This window comes from Neomonachus schauinslandi, chromosome 12 (genome assembly GCF_002201575.2).
Source record: "Neomonachus schauinslandi chromosome 12, ASM220157v2, whole genome shotgun sequence".
Taxonomy (NCBI): domain Eukaryota; kingdom Metazoa; phylum Chordata; class Mammalia; order Carnivora; family Phocidae; genus Neomonachus; species Neomonachus schauinslandi.
Genome location: NC_058414.1, coordinates 65,001,149 through 65,018,470, shown reverse-complemented (window position 1 = coordinate 65,018,470; position 17,322 = coordinate 65,001,149). Strand labels below are relative to the sequence as shown.

The following is a 17,322-nucleotide window of genomic DNA, read 5'->3' as shown; positions in this document are numbered from 1 at the left end:
TTTTTTAAATTTGTAAGTGTGATATTTTGAATTAAAATGGCACCCAAACAATTTTTCAAGACCAGTCTATACTTAACATACATCATTGAAACCTCTTTCATTTTAAAGATTAACAAAATCTCTTACATGCAGAAATTGGCATTTTGTAAATTTCTATATACCCACAGAATGCTTGTAACTGATCTTTGCAAGGATATTAAAAATCCTAAAAACAAAAACCTTCTACAACATATGATTATATTTAGTATAATTTTAGTGTTAAATGCATTTTAATTTCAAAATCACTAAACAAAGCATAATCTACACGGCAATATACCTATTAGCCAACTGAGACCAGTTTTATCTGAAACATCACCAGTAGCTCTTTCAATATAGGGGAGGTCAACAATATTGAATACTAAAATTTTAGTTTTAGACAACTGAATACATTTTAGTGTTAGTTATTAATTTGGTGTTTTAGTACCCAGGAAATCAAAGTCGAAGTGAATCTTAAAGAATTGTAACGTGAAAAAAGAATATAGAAGAAAAGCCCAAGTACCAAACATGCATGAAAAAAAGAGGACAAAAAAAAAAGCTTTAAAGAACTATGAGAATAAAAAAAAGATGCCCACCTGCAAGAATCTAAAGAAAGAATAATGTACACCATGTCCTTAATTATTTAAAATAACCAAGAACATATAAGAGTGGTTAGTAAAATGAATACATATGAGCCAAACCTTCAAGATTGATTTTTTAAGCTCATTAGTTTCAAGCAAAGAAAATATGGCAACCTTTTCCTGGAACATATAGCCCAGTAGCTCTCGCTCTTTTACATCATAATTTATCTAAAACAAACAAAATAAAAGACAAAAAGAAAAAAAGACTCAAGATCACTCAATTTGTTAAACTAGCTAAATTACTAAATAAAAAGTTATATACATTTTTTTAAATTAACATGTTAAGAGAAAACACATTTATGCATTAACAATAATCAAAATTTCAAAGGTAATCTGTTCTTGTCTGTTAACTAAAAGAAAAATGTTTCATAGAAATTTCAAGGTAGATTGTTTTAATCTAACCTAATATTCTCTACTGGGAAAACAAGATCCCTGAGAAATGAAGTGACTTTGCTCAATTTTAAAAAGGAAATTACTAGCAGGGTCAATACTAGAAACTAGGCCTCCAAATGTTTATACTTCCTCACCTCCATATTCTGACTAGGAAAATCTCTTAAAATACTTAAAAATATCCCTGTATTATACCACAGGAGTTAGCCCAAGGACCAAAGTTTGCCACTAGTTCTCTCACTCTTTAAATGGTCTTGTTGGCTATTAAAAGTTTAGTCATATCACATTATGGTGAAAAAGCACTCAGTAGGGACAGAACACAGATCTGAACTTTGAAGCTTTTAACTTGGGGAGGAAAGTATGGGAAAGAAATCCCTTTGATTCATGAGTACTTCCTAAGAAAGTAACCTATCCTTCCCTATCTTGTCAAAACTAAATCTATAAAATAGTATTCATTTCAAAATATCGGTTCAAATGGGCAAGCTGCCATGTTTAAAACTGTAAGCTTAACATCTACATGCAAGAAGTAATACTCCTGTAGTCGGAAGTAACATTTAGAATAAATCAGTATACACTGCTTTGAAGATTTAACTATTAAGAGACAGAGAGAGAAATACTTCCAACATCAAAAATGTAGGGACACCCATGCCTAGTTAAAATGTACAATTCTAAGAACATACATTTTCAGCCAAAAATTTCAAATACTTGAAAGTCCTGGGGCATTTCCATTGACCTAATTTTTCTACAAGTAAATAAATACATAAATTTGGATTACCTTGTCCAGAGCAAATTTAGTGTTTCCTACTGAAGATAATGACAGCGTGTATGATCCAACCAGGGCAAAGTTGCTGGTACGCACAGCATTGAGACCACCTGGACTGGCCATGACTGTAGAGAAAGGAAATGAAGGTTAGTTCAGAGTGACTTTTTTTTTTTTAAAGATTTTATTTATTTATTTGACACAGAGAGAGAGAGAGAGAGAGGAATCACAAGTAGGCAGAGTGGCAGGGAGCGGCAGAGGGAGAAGCAGGCTCCCCACTGAGCAAGGAGCCCGATGTGGGACTCGATCCCAGGACCCTGGGATCATGACCTGAGCCGAAGGCAGATGCTTAACGACTGAGCCACCCAGGCACCCCCAGAGTGACTTCTGTGAGTATAAGTAACAACTCTTCACCACAGCCCAATAGAAAGAAATTAAGCTGTCACAGAGAAAACTGCCTCATTTTCCTCCATCTCGAAAGGATGAAAGAAAACTGTTGAGTACCTTATATTTAACTTAGGTGAAGTAGCATAGACATTTCTTATCACTCCTTTGGGATGATGTATTTTTAAGACACAGAACTTAAAAATGTATACATAAAGCAATTTTCCTAAAAGAGATGTGAAAAGTCTTCATTGCTCTAGTCTAGGATGACATAATTAGCAGTAGAGACTGTCTCTGCAAAGTTCTTCTTAGTTACCTTCTTGTGCCAAGAAGAAGAGACCAGAGGCCCAAAGGAGGTGAGTGAAACCAGCTCCATCCTAATCCCCTTTGGAAAACTCAGGCCTAAAGCCACTCTAGAGAATGCCTTTCCCAGATTCCTGGCAACCAGGTTCCCAGTGAACTAGAAGGATGCTTCTCTGACATGATACAATGCCAGTCATGATCAGTAAAGTTAAAAAGAAGTCCAGTCCACAGTGTGGAAAGCACAGAACGCCAGAAGCCGGGGTGAAGAGTAAAGCCACGGGCTGCAGCTGTGGCCGGGTAACGGGGTATCCCACAGGTACTGCCTGCTAGAGCCTGAATGACGTGAGGCCGGGCGGCCTATGGCGACATCTGACAGCATGCCATTCTGCCCAATAACCTTACATGTTACTAAAAGCCATACAGAAAATACTATTCAAAGGAGACTAAGGTGAACACTCATCAAGATGCCTGTGTGTATCACGTATGTGTGCCGTTGCTTAGCTTGTACTTGTTCCTTATTCTGTTGTTCGAAATAGTTCAAGATTCACTCACCTGAAGAATGAAGGCTGCTTTTCTAAAAAAAAAAAAAAAAAAAATGGTATAAAGAAGCATAAGTTATTTCCTTTATTCGATACAAAGATTTAAATATTAAACTCTTTAAAACTGCAAAGATTTCAGTATTTTTCCCTACTTGAAAATCAGAGATTTTCTCCCCAGTAGTATAAAGATTTCTACAGTGCTAAGGGTTTAAAAATGGCTAACCAATTTATAATCCTGTGTGTTAAGATGCAGATTTCTCAAGGGAGCTAAATTTTTTTTAAGAATTTACTTACTGTGGTTATAGATGTGAGAAGTCGCTTTGGAGTAATCGCCTAGAAGAAAAGATAACAGTGTCCTTCCTGCTAAACATTACGATTCAGAGCTTAAAACTAACCAACCCGGAGATACTCCCACATAGAAAATAATCCTGAAATAGGAATACATTATACTTGAGTCCTCTCTTAAGGCTTTCCCTATACTGTCATTCCCGTTTTTATTAGAACTAAAATAAAATCCTGCTAGATGATGACTTAGGAAAAGCACAACAGAGCAAAGACTGGGAAAACTGGAAACCAACATGCAGATACTACTGCTTTAGCCTGCACATCAGTCCTAAGTGCTGGTTAACCGAGGATGTGGCAGTTAAGAGTGCAGAAGAAAGGCTTGAGAGACATTTCGGTGGGCTATAAGAGCTGGTTGTCAAATAAATGTAGAGCAATTAAAACTGACATATCTATTGTTTCTGATAATACTCTTCCTGGGTTTTTCATTCTCACCTTGGACTTATATGCCTTTTTCTTCTTATCAGGGCCTGAGAGATCTTTCTTTTGTACCTACACACAAACCCAAAACATAATTAGTTTAAGATCTAGTATCTCTAAGAAAAACATAATACTGGTTATTTTGGAAAGCTTTCACTGCTTACCAAGCTGTAAACTTCAATATTTATTTCAAAGTCATTGGACACATCTTGCCTGGAAAAATAAATCATTAAATAAAACAGTAAGGAAAACATCGACTTAATGCCATTAAAAGTTATGCCACTAACAGTGTTATTATTCTGCAGTAAAGGAATTCACGGTGTTTTTTAACTACAGGCAGTTGTTACAAACTATTAAAGAATATAAAAATTGGTAAGAACAGTCTGTTTTTCCTATGATACAAGTCAAATCTTTTCTTCAGTATCTTACAACTCAAGATCTTTAATAAGTACTTTTTTTCTAACTAGATTTTGATTCTGTATTTTCACAATATATTTGTGACACTAAATACATCTTTTCAGTGAGTTAGAATAGTAAGTACATTTAAGATTTAAAACATATATATATATATATATACACACACACATAAAATTAAGGCCCAGATTTTATATATATTTTTATTTGTATTTATTTATATAATATATAATCTGGACCTTAGTCATTTTTATAATTTATTTATATAATATATAATCTGGACCTTAGTCATTTTTATATATGTAATGTATATTTATATTTTATGTATATATCAACACATTAAATACCTGTAGTCACATGGAAGAAATGTGCTACTCAACGGGAAAGAAATATCAGAAACGTACAAAAGATTGAAATCAACAAACTGAAACGGAGTTATTTGTCCATATAAGAATATAGCTACTGCATTTCAAAGACTATACATTCCATCTGTATTCTCTATTAAAAGAAAAATATGTTTAAACTGTCAAAAGCCTAATTTACTTACAGAGTAAATGTAGTAGTGAATGTCAGAGCATCACCATTAAGAGAATTTGAAGTACACGCTAATGGTGTGGCTACCATATTTTCAGCTCCTGCTTTCAGTATAATTAAGAAATAGTGATTTGCTGCATCTGCAAAAAGTAATCACATTACATAATAAGCACAAGCAAAATCAGATTTGGCTAATCAGCATTTTGGAAGACCAAAGGAAAAAGTAATACTGCGATGAATTTATGTAATTTATCTAAAAATTACTAAAATCAACTTTCCAGATACAAAAAGCTAGGTTAGACACATAAGCAGATAGTCATAATCATCATCAATAAGTTTCATCAAGGTCTCTTCCTATTATTGATTGTGAAATGAAATAATGTCACTCCATATCCTTCCATTTCTGCTGACTTCAAATTTTACCTATTGATCCCTAATCCTTTAGCTAACAGTATATTCCTCAAAAAGGGAAACTATGGTTTATTATTTCAAAACTGAGATTAAAATACTGTATTTCTGTGAAAGTTACTCGGAGATAAATTCTAATAAAAACATACTGTTTCTTCACTGTCTGTTAGTAAATACCCACGTCTCAAGGTACATACTATTATTACCGATAGATTTCTTCCAGACCACACCAAAATTAGAAAACAGCAACAATCAGAACCTACATTACCTTGTTCCTACAGGAATGCTCCAACTTTTAAACATCTCCATTCTTTATTTTCCCTGTACCTTAAATTCACTTCTCACCTATGTTTAACTCTCCTTCTCCTCAAAGAGAACGGCCCATGCAAATGAAAACATAAAGGAATCTTAAAAGAACCTCATGAAAATTTAATGAAACTCTGATTTTATTAAGCTTGCTATAATTACCCTGCCCTGTTTTCAGATCCTGGTGCCATATTCTCCTTTGCCCACTTTGCTATGATTTATCATAGAATACATGTTTAGAAAAGTTTACTTTTTCAATCTAGAGTGACAAAGGCAATAATAATTTCAATAGAATCATCTTCACTGCGTGGTCATCTTCACCTCTACAACCAATAATTCAAGATTTTTGGGATGAATTTTAAATAGAATAGAGTAAGTAAAGTAGATTCTCCTCAGAGTCCCAATACTTTCCACAGTAAAATTAAATAATGAAAGTTGAATGATCTGCTGTATCAAGATATCTCATCTTAGGAAAATATTTTATGCTCAAAACTATGTTTAGAGGCACCTGGGTGGCTCAGTTGGTTAAGCGTCTGCCTGCGGTTCAGATCATGATCTTGGGGTCCTGGGATAGAGCCCCGCAGCCTGCTTCTCCCTCTGCCTCTGCCCCTCCCCCCTGCTTGTGTTCTCTCTCATTCTCTCTCAAACAAAATCTTAAAAAAACAAACAAACATACAAAAATCTATGTTTAACATGCCTTCCTTTCAGTTAGAGCCATGTCTGTTCCCATGTGGATCAGCAACCCCATATATGAAATTTTCCCTTGGTTATTTTTACGTATATATCTTCATTAAAGGAACTAAAGGCCCAAATACAAGCTGTGCGTCGTTTTGCATGCTCTACTTGCTCCCATTTGCATAATTCCTATCTAGGTAAGGCTCATAATTTAACATAGGATCTAAAAGTGATGCAAATAAAAATCACCATACCTGGTTTCTGAACTGTACCACAGACAAAATCTGCTTTTAGAGGCAAGCGGATTTCTGACAAAGTAACTGATCCTTTGGATGGGACAAATTCACTTGGGGCAATGGGACCAGTCTTATTCTTCCTCTGAGGCCCTTCACTCTTCAATTTATTCAACTCCTCAATCAAAAGTGTTCTCTTCTCAGCTATGTAAAAATATGCAATATCACAAATATGAAAAATTGCAAATGTTTCTACAGGAGACCAATTCAAGAAAATGCACTGATGTGGCAAAGGTACTTAAGATCAAAGACAAGCAGGTGGTAGGTTGTTGGGTAAAACCTTGACCGCTCATCTGTTTAAAACATCTTGATAATTTCATGCTTGAACTTTTTGCCAGTTTTCTTGCGTGGTATAATTTCTGCACACTAACATGCCCTGTCATCCATCACTACACATACACAACAAAACTCACATACTTTTTTAGCTACATGTGGATAGCTAGGTGCAGAGACAGTGTGTGTATATGAATACACACACACATATGTAAATATATTCATATATTCATTTTTGGCATACTCTTCACAACTACATTTCTTCAAATGCATTCCAATTCCTTTCACCTTTTCTGCAAACTACAGTTTATTTTACGTGCAGAGTATTCACAAATGTTGTAAGAAACAAAAACATAGATCAACTGAAACAGAAAAAGCCCTTTCTTTAAAATAGAGATTTCTAACTATCCTAGACAAGAGTCTTTCCTGGTTTGAAATTCTGTTGGAATTGTTTCAAATTGTTTCAAGTGTATCACACGTACTTGCAATGAGGAGAAGTCTTTCCGCTTCAGCTTCTTCTAGTGACCCTTTTCCGTGATCTTCATCAACACAACAGTTAAGAGCCTGGCTAGCTTGATAGATTACTGTCTGCTGCAAATTTATTTCATTATTGAGTTCCTAGGGAAACCAACGAAAGGAGGAAAAAACTAAAATCTTTATCGCCATTTTTACTTTATTTTTTTTTTAAAAGATTTTATTTACTTATTTGACAGAGATAGAGATAGCAAGAGCAGGAACATAAGCAGGGGCAGAGGGAGAGGGAGAAGCAGGCTTCCCGCCGAGCAGGGAGCCCAATAGGGGCCTTGATCCCAGGACCCTGGGATCATGACCTGAGCCGAAGGCAGACGCTTAACGACTGAGCCACCCAGGCGCCCCATTTTTACTTTATTTAAACTTCAGTTCTTATTAAGCCTGTTGGATAATTTCCAAAATATCCAGAGTAAAGTCAAAATGTTACTGTTTCACAGTTCAAGTGTATATACTATGCACCAAAAACATTCAACATGCTGCTATAATTACGTTATAAACATTCTTTCTTATGAAAAGACTTTCTACTCATATCTATTAAAATTATAATTGGGGCTATGATCAACAAAGTAGTAAAGATTTAGAAATTATCTGATTCATTTTATTTAAATTACATGTATGTTATACTTTTAAAAATGCCTTCCTTAGCATAAAAGAACCTGTAAGGGCAAAACAAATTTCACACTTCACCACCATCCAACTTATACTTTAAGGATATTTATGACAAACATGTTTAAATATTTCAGAAATATCAAACAAGCTTCCAGCGTTTCCAACAAAGGAGACCTTCCTTTCTCAAGTTACACTGAATTCAAGAGCAATTTACTGAGTGTGTCAGACAATGCTCTAATCAGTCGGGATATAGAGATGAATAAGGCTGGGCCCTTGTCCTTAAGGAATGTACAGAAAACATTCCAAATCTCCTTTCCACAGAAGTACATACCTGCATTTTCTGTTTGATATTAACTTGACCAGGAAAGGCATTCTTTTTCTCATCTAACTTTGAAGTAACATCTTCCTTCCGAACAATCACCTGCTTTATTGAAGGACGTTCTGTTTCCTTGAATCTTTGAGATCTGTATGCATCAATGCTTCAGGAAACAAGGAATACTCTATTAGAAATCCAGCAACACATTGAGAGCTCTCTTTTATTGAACATGTGGAATGAAAAATGCCATTTGGTAAAAGAGAGGCTGACAAAAGTTATTCCAAAGTTTTATAGGTGAATTAATAACATAATTATAAATTGTAACACAACTTGCTATATCTAAACCATGACCCTTAGTGAGTGAATGCCTTCTGAAACATTCTTACCTATAAAGAAGATCACGATCTTCAGAACCAATGCCATCACCTGACTCAGCTCGAAGGACATGGGTTCTTTGGAATTTTCCCGGCTTTGGACTTTCATCACTTACACTGGTGTCTTCCAATTCCAATCTAGGTGAGGAAACTAAACTCTGCAGTGGAGCACATCAGGTATTAGTAGATTTTATGGATGACATGGATTCTAAATGATAATTCTGAGGGAAGGAATAAATTCTCTATTGTTAGGAATAAACATCCAATGAATCAACTGATTCATCATAAAAACAAAGCCAACTAAAATAAGTTCCTAAATAGTAAATGAATAAAAGTTCAAAGACTGCTAAAACCTACATTTGCAACTCTCTTAAAAAATATTTCTAATTGGGGCGCCTGGGTGGCTGAGTCATTAAGCATTTGCCTTTGGCTCAGGTCATGATTCCAGGGCCCTGGGATCGAGCCCCACATCGGGCTCCCTGCTTTGCAGGAAGTCTGCTTCTCCCTCTCCCACTCCCCCTGCTTGTGTTCCCTCTCTCGCTGTGTCTCTCTCTGTCAAATAAATAAATAAAATCTTAAAATATATATATATTTCTAATTGAATCAATTTCCTGAGCTACAGTTATTCAATTTAGGGTGATAGCTAATAATAATAGTCGGCTGTCAATAAATGTTAGTTCTCTGTCTGGTGCTAAATACTAATATACTAATGATGTAATATTCACATCAACCCGCACTAGTTTTAACCTTGTTTAACAGGTGAGGGAACTGTGGTAAAGAGGTTAAATAACTTGGGCCATAAACAGACAATGGCAGAGCCAGAATTTGAGCCCACATGTCTGGCCTTTTAAACCATGTCACAGTTTGGATTTTATCTAAGGTCACAGGAAACCACTGAAGCATTTTAAGCTCTCTTTTAAGAGAACTGACATCAGAGTTCCAGAACTCCCCTGGCTACAGAGGGCCAAATTCCCATGTACCAACTAAAACAAAAGGGGATCCCATTATAACTGTATGTGTCCCAGGCCTGATAACATTTAGTCTTTCCTTACCTCTGGACTTACCACACCAACTGTCTGTGCTAATGGAGCAAGTAAAGACATTGAGGAGATATTCAGTGCATCTTCCTGTTCTTCATGGTCCATCTCCTCTTCGCTCTTTTCCACATCTAGCTCACCTTCCACCAGGACATCACTGAAGATGTCATTAATTACTTTTGAACTATTGATATCATCATCATCATCATCCACACTCATCTCAGTTTCACGTACCACTTCTGAAAAAGATTTCAGTAGGTGGGTTCTGTGACTCAGACCTTTCAGAATTAAAGGGACAGCAGAGCAGATCTCAAGTTTATGTGCTTACTAAATAAACAGCAAAGCAATAAAAGTTGGAACTGTCTAGGGGCGCCTGGGTGGCTCAGTCGGTTAAGCGTCTGCCTTCAGCTCAGGTCATGATCCCAGGGTCCTGGGATGGAGTCCTGTATACGGCTCCCTGCTCAGCGAGGAGTCTGCTTCTCCCTCTCCCATTCCCCCTGCTTGTGTTCCCTCTCTTGCTGTGTCTCTCTCTGTCAAATAAATAAGTAAAATATTAAAAAAAAAAAAAAGTTGGAACTGTCAAAAGCTGATTCAATGCTTTGGGTTTAAGAAAGAATATTAACGAAGAATGCAAATGACAAGATAATAGCCAAAAGCTTCAGACTTACAAAAAATGTTCTTTCAAGTAACTCGTTTTCTATTGTTGGGGAGGTTCCCTTTCACATGGCAGTGAGTAATAGGGAAATATTAACATCACTTAAGAAAGGGGTCCCAAATAATCTTCAAGAGCCACTAATTCCTCTAAGAGTATATAAAGAGTGTGGAAGGACAGCACATTTCCTTTCCCCGTGAAAGTGAGTGACAGCCTTAATCAGATTTTCACAGGGGTCTGTGACCTAAAGATAACTGTTAACAGTGCTATCTCTTTGTGGAAGCTAGAGTATTTCCTAGTTAAAAAAGAGAGAGAGAATATTACAAAATCACAAGACATTTTGAAATATAGGACACTATATATTTGAATATGTGCTTCTTGAGAAAATCTGCTGAGGAGAAGGAAGGGGGTGATTTTTTTCTATCCTGCCCTGGATCCAGATCTCTCCTGGATGGTCTTGGGCACCCTTGAAGTCTATCCACTTTGGGCCACCACAGAAGGACTTCAGTCAAACCCGCAGACACAAAGGCTATTCTCCAATTCTAGTCACATTGGAGGTTTGGGCTTCAGCATATGAATTTTGGGGGTGTACAGTTCCATACATAACAAACGATGAGCTGAGATTTGTTTACTGCAGGCTCCCTGACACACAGCATGGTTGAAATGAAATAAGATGCTGGTGCAAGCAAGAAGATCCCCTGGAAACTCACATTCAAGAAAAGGGTGCTATTTAAATTCAAGGCACTGAGGGGAGTATCTAGTGAAAAACGTTGGGTTAAATGACTTTATTTTTACTCAGATCTGGTTATGGACCATTTATCATCTGCCGTATCAGGAACTGTAGGAGGCATCCTTGATTAATCCTAACAACACTCCTTTGAGGTGGCTGCCATCATTCTCCGTTGGAGAGATGACAGAGACTTGGCCAAGGTCACATTGCTATCTAGTGCCTAAGCCAAATTGAAAACCAGATTTGTTTAATGGTTAAGTCAGCACCCCTTCTAGTTGCAGACTATTTTGCAACAGTGAGTATTTTGTTTGTTGTTTTGTATTTTGCAAATTGAGAACAAGATGGGATTCATAAAAATTTAGATAATTTACTTCTCATAATTGTAAATTTCAGACAGTATCAATAAATCACACACTTTGGAAGCTTAGGGAAATTAAAAAAAAAAAAAAAGTATGTGCTTCTACCAATATATTAATAGGAAATAAACATAAAAACCAACCAGTCTGCTGCTTGACCTTTGGGTCTGATGTTACTTTTAAAGACTTATCCTCTTCTAAAAACAATGTGATTTTCAAAGGGCTAGACTTCATCATTTCACATTCAGTAAAACCTAAAAAAAAAATTGTAAGAAAAATCATATTCGTATATGTTAAGAACCTAGAATTTTTCAGTTAAGGAAACTTATTTTTTCTGATTATAAAACTATGCATTTCAAATCTAGAAATGTATAGAGAATCCCCCAAGTCAACTGTCTTCTCTTCACGGTCTCATTTCTCTCTTCCTCCCCAAAGAGAAAGGGGATGCCAGTATTACCAGGTTATTGTTTGTTCTGCCAGTTTTGCTGCTATGTATGCAAATGTGTACATCCTTTTGTCTTATCAGAAGGTGATCATACTATGTATGCTGTTCTGCATTTTGCTTTTTACTTTTTTTTTTTTTAAAGAAAAAAAAAGAGCCAATGGCAGAGCCAGGATTTGAGCCCAGTAGTGAAAGACAATGAATCATGGATCACTACATCAAAAACTAATGATGTATTGTATGGTGACTAACATAATAAAATTTAAAAAAAATAATAAAATAAACAGTGTCAATAAAAACACTTCACAAACTAGCAATAGAAGGAAACTACCTCAACATAATAATAGGAAAAACCAATGGCTAACACGATACCCAGTAGTGAAAGACTGAAAGCTTTTCCTCTAAGATCAGCAACAAGGCAAGGATGGCCACTCTCACCACTTCTATTCAGCATAGCTTTGGAAATCCTAGTCAGAGCAATAGGCAAGAAAAAGAAAGAAAAAGCATCCAGATTTTTTTTTTTTAAGATTTTATTTATTTGACAGAGAGAGACACAGCGAGAGAGGGAACACAAGCAGGGGGAGAGGGAGGGGGAGAAGCAGACTCCCCGCTGAGCAGGGAGCCTGATGTGGGGCTCGATCCCAGGACCCTGGAACCATGACCTGAGCCAAAGGCAGATGCTTAACGACTGAGCCACCCAGGCGCCCCAAAAAGTATCCAGATTTTTAAAAGGAGAAGTAAAATTACCTCTGTTCATAGAATAAAATACTTAGGGAAAAAAAAAGAGTAAAATACTTAGGAATAAACTTAACCAAGGAGGTGACAGACTTGTATGCTGAAAGCTACAAAACACTGCTGAAAGACATTAAATAAGACACAAATAGGTGGAAAGACATCCCATGTTCATGGACTGGAAGACTTAATATTGTCAAGATGTCAATACCACCCAAAGCAATCTACAGATTCAATGCATTCTTATCAATAGCATTTTTTGGAGAAATAGAAAAGTCCATCCTAAAATTCATATGGAGCTTCAAGGGACCTTGAACATCCAAAATAATTTTGTAAAAGAACAAAATTAGAAGACTGACATTTTCTGATTTCCGAACATATTACAAAGCTACAGTAATCAACACAGTATGGCACAAACATAGATACATATACTAATGGAATAGAATAGAGAGCCACAAAACAAAACCTCACATATTTGGTCAAACGATCTTTGACAAGGCTGCCAAGATGATTTGGTGGGGAAAAGAAGTCTCTTCAACAAATGATGTTGGGAAAACTGGATATTCACATGCAAAAAATGAAGTTGGACCCTTATCTGACACCATATACAAAAATTAACTCACAGTGGATTAAAGACCCAAATGTAAGACTCAAAACTATAAAGGTCCTAGAAGATAACATGGAGGAAATGCTTCATAACAATGGATTTGGCAATTTCTTGGGTGTGACATCAAAAGCACAGGCCGCAAAAGCACAAACAGACAAATGGGACGACATCAAACTTAAAAACTTTTGTGTATCAAAGGATACATTCAACAGAGTTGCAAAGACAACCTACAGAATGGGGAAAATATTTGCAAACTGTATATGGGATAAGAGGTTAATATTCGGAATATATAAAGAGCTCCTAAAACTCAACAACAAAAATAAAATATCCTGATTAGAAAACAGGCAAAGGACTTGAACAGCTATTCCTCCAAAGATGATATACAAACAGCCAACAAGCATATGAAAAGATGCTCAACATCACTAATTGTAAAAGAAACAGAAATCAAAATCACAATGAGCTATCACCTCACACCCCTAAGGATGGCTACTATCAAAAAACAAAAACAAAAACAACAACAAAGAAAATAACAAGTGTTGGCAAGGATGTGGAAAAACTAGAACCCCTGTGCTGTGTTGGTGAGATTGTAAAATGGTGTGACTGCTACAGAAAATAGCATAATGGTTCCTCAAAATACTTAAAGTAGATCCACTATATAATCTAGCAACCCCACTACTGACTGTATACCAAGAATTGAAAGCAGGGTCTCAAAGAGATATCTGCACACCATGTCCCTAGCAGCATTACTCACAATAACCAAGAGATGGAAGCAACCAAAATGTCCATTGACAGACAGTGGCTAAACAAAATGTATATATATACATGATGGAGTATTATTCTGCCTTAAAAAGGAAGGAATTCCTGTCACGTGCCAGGACATGGATAAACCTTGAGGACATTATGCTAGTTACAGGGCGCCTGGGTGGCTCAGTCAGTTAAGTGTCCAACTCTTGGTTTCAGCTCAGGTTGTGATCTCAGGGTCATGGGATAATGCCGTGTGTTGGCCTTCATGCTCAGTGCAGAGTCTGCTAAAGTTTCTCTCTCCCTCTCTCTCTCTGCCCCTCCCTCCCTGCGTTCTAGCTCGCTCTCTCTAAAATAAATAAATCTTTATAAAAAAAAAAAAAGCTTGTTACAAAAGGATAAATACTATAGGATTCTACTTATATGAGTTATCTAAAATAGTCAAATTCATAGGAACAGAAAGTAGAATGGTGGTTGCCAGGGGCTGGGAAGAAGAGGAAATGGGGAGTTGTTGCTTGATGTGTATAGTTTCAGTTCTAACGATGAATAAGTTCTGGAGATCTGTTCCACAATGATGTGTACGTACTTAACACTACTGAGCCATGCACTTAAAAATTGTTAAGATGGTAAATTTTAGTAATGTGCTTTTTACTATAATTTAAAAAAAAAATGTTTAAGTGTCTATGATACATTAAATGTCATTCCATACAAAGCTATCTTACTCTTTTAAGCAGCTACATAATATTTGGGGACATGGATTTAGCACCATTTATTTAAACAGTTTTCTACTGATGGACACTGAGGTCATTTACACCTTTTTACTATTACAAATAGTGCTGCAATTCATCTCTTTCTATATACATCTTTGCACACTAGTTTTAAGAATTCAACTTACAGAAACACAGAGAAGCTAAATTAAAGAGCATGCACACTCTATAATTCAACAGATCTTACTGGATCTTTTTCAGGGAAAAAAAAAAAAAGGGGAGCTGTAGTGATCTATCCTCCCATCAAGAGCATGAGTTCTGAGTCAGAAAGAGAACTAAGGAAGAAGCACATTGCACGGTAGAAACGAAAGAATGAGTAGCAATAAAGAAATTAATCTATCTTTTTACATTAAAGCAGTGTTTCTGCTTTCCGATGCAATTTCCAAAACTATAGTAGACGGAAAGCTACACGTAAGTGGAGCAGAAGTAGAAAATGCTGACCTGTAGGTTCTGTGTCGGAAGGTTTCCCTGCTGTCTGATTTTCTGTCACCTTTTCTGTTACTGGAAGCGATGGGGTGTTTGAAACAGCTGGATGTTTTCTGAGGGGAGTGTTCTGACAGTGAATTTCCTACAAAAAGCAAATGAAGATGTTATTTCTCAAAACTATAGATTTTTTTTTCTTTTTGCGTGTTATTAAATGAAACAAACACAAGTCATTATTCTATATAAGCTTCCTCAGAACAAAATAATGTATGTGAAAGATCCCAGCTATGTTTAGAACACAAGAAGCCCTCGGTGCAGGTTCAGTATTCTCAGTAATTCCCAGAATGTACTTTAAGAGACTAGGAGGCAAGAAGGAAAATTCCCATCAGAGTAGTTTTAGATAAACCGATTAAAGTGAAAGCCACACACAGAGAAAAGCAATTCCCCTGGGCCACTTATCTCATCCCACACCTATAAAATCTACTGACAGTTCCTACATCAAGATTCCCCTTAACATTTACTCAGTAGGTAAAAGGCAAAGAAAACAAAGAACAAAAACAGAATGTGGAAAAAAAAGGAAAGGAAAAAAAAATCCCTCATCTGAGTCTTTATCATTGACAAGGCCATGGAAGAGAAACATTCATTGTTTTTGAAAAGGCTCTATGATTAAAGCAACAGTAGAAATAATCAAATAAGAGTAAGAATAACAGCAACTAATGCTTAATAGAGCCTAATATGCGCCAGTCATTTTTCAAAGCACTTGACATTATTGCCTCCCCAGTCCTCCCAATAACCCTGTAAGTTAGGTGCAATTACTTCCATTTTACCGATGAAAAGATTGAGACACAGAGGAGTTAAGTGACTTGTACACTTGGCCAGTAACTGGCAGGGCCAGTTTACAAACCCACATATTCTCATTCCAGAGCAAGTTCCAGACTATTTTGACTCTCAAGTTAGAAGGAGCTTTTGATGCATGAACACAGAGTAAACGATCGAATGCTGTGCTGCAGACCCGACTCTCCTGTGAAGGCAGGACTTACCTACAATCTTCTGTATACAGGTGGTTCTCTCACCTTTCTCTCCCCTACACCCTGACAACATGAGGGACAGCCCCTCCCAGGTGTCTAACAATAGTTCCACGCTCTTAGTAATTCTCTCCTGCTCGCGCCATCCCCACCAGTCCAAGACCTGCCATCATCTGGGTGGTATGGGTAGCCGCAAGTACCTTCTAGCCAACATCCTGGCCCTCAGTTGCATAAATGTTTCAGCTGCAAAGACCTTCACCACCACTCCAATTCAGCCATCCCCTGGAGTCAGCTTCTTCCCTGAAACCCTCCAATCTCTCTAGCTTTCTTACTCAGGAATTTCTACCAGATCCTGTTCTTTGGCCTCATGAGAACTTCTGGTCGTTTGATGCTTTTCTTCCTGTCACCCCTATTTTCTTATGCCTCTATCCAGGTTAGATCTCATGACCCTTCAGTTCAACCACGATCTCACCAATACCTTCAACTCCCTCACCTCAACTGTACTTCCACTCCTCATGTCTAGCAAACCCTATCCCTGGAACCACCCACCTTCTCCATGTTTATATCCAGGCTCTTTGGACATATCTAGAGGAAAAACTCACAACTGAGTTTGATCCCATTAGGAATGTATGCTCTCATACCCCACCTGAGTCTCAACACTACTCCTTAGTCCTTCTCTTTCCGGGTCAGCTCTCTCTCCCATCCTCCAGTGTATCACACCTGTCATCTCCCCTTCCCTAAGGATGAACAAAACAGAAGTAACCAGACAGAAATTCTACCAGTTTTCTGTCACCATAGTTCTAAAACCACCTGCCGCCAAACATATTGCTTTCCTTCTTCCTTATCACACCTGGAACCTGTCCTAATCCTTTCCCTTCATGGTGCTCTGGAGTTCATCCAATCCACTCTTACCTCTTGAAAGGTTTACCCCAACCTATCAGTATCACTTAACCCTCTATCATAAAACTCTTAATTTTTTTTTTTTAAGATTTTATTTATTTATTTATTTAGAGTGTATGCACATGCACAAGCAGGGAGAGACAGAGGGAAACAGAGAATTCCAAACAGGTCCACGCTCAGCATGGAGCCCAGCGTGGGGCTGGATCCCGTGACCCCAAGGTCACCTGAGTCAAAATCAAGTCGGATGCTTAACTGGCTCAGCCACCCAGGTGCCCTATAAGCCTCTTACTTTTAACATTAAAATTGACTGAGGTCTCCTCAGAAAGAACAAAACAAACACAAACACAAACCATACTTCACTTCCTCATCCCCTTCCAGCTATC

At 37.1% G+C, this 17,322-nt stretch overlaps 1 protein-coding gene across 3 annotated transcripts in view; it reads right to left on the bottom strand.

Moving 5' to 3' along the window:
* The window catches only part of ANLN (anillin actin binding protein), a 49,403-nt gene that overhangs the window by 12,227 nt on the left and 19,854 nt on the right, over window positions 1-17,322 (bottom strand). Inside the window, exons 8-20 of one of the 3 annotated variants that reach the window (XM_021699337.2) lie at window positions 15,033-15,159; window positions 11,446-11,556; window positions 9,580-9,803; window positions 8,540-8,685; window positions 8,169-8,316; window positions 7,180-7,315; window positions 6,386-6,568; window positions 4,756-4,882; window positions 3,959-4,007; window positions 3,810-3,866; window positions 3,327-3,365; window positions 3,046-3,067; window positions 1,822-1,934 (exon numbers count right to left, since the gene is read on the bottom strand). In XM_021699337.2, the coding sequence (XP_021555012.1) occupies window positions 1,822-1,934; window positions 3,046-3,067; window positions 3,327-3,365; window positions 3,810-3,866; window positions 3,959-4,007; window positions 4,756-4,882; window positions 6,386-6,568; window positions 7,180-7,315; window positions 8,169-8,316; window positions 8,540-8,685; window positions 9,580-9,803; window positions 11,446-11,556; window positions 15,033-15,159 (1,482 nt within the window). The remainder of the gene's footprint in view (window positions 1-1,821; window positions 1,935-3,045; window positions 3,068-3,326; window positions 3,366-3,809; window positions 3,867-3,958; window positions 4,008-4,755; window positions 4,883-6,385; window positions 6,569-7,179; window positions 7,316-8,168; window positions 8,317-8,539; window positions 8,686-9,579; window positions 9,804-11,445; window positions 11,557-15,032; window positions 15,160-17,322) is intronic. The other 2 variants (XM_044920030.1, XM_044920031.1) reach the window with 2 other exon arrangements.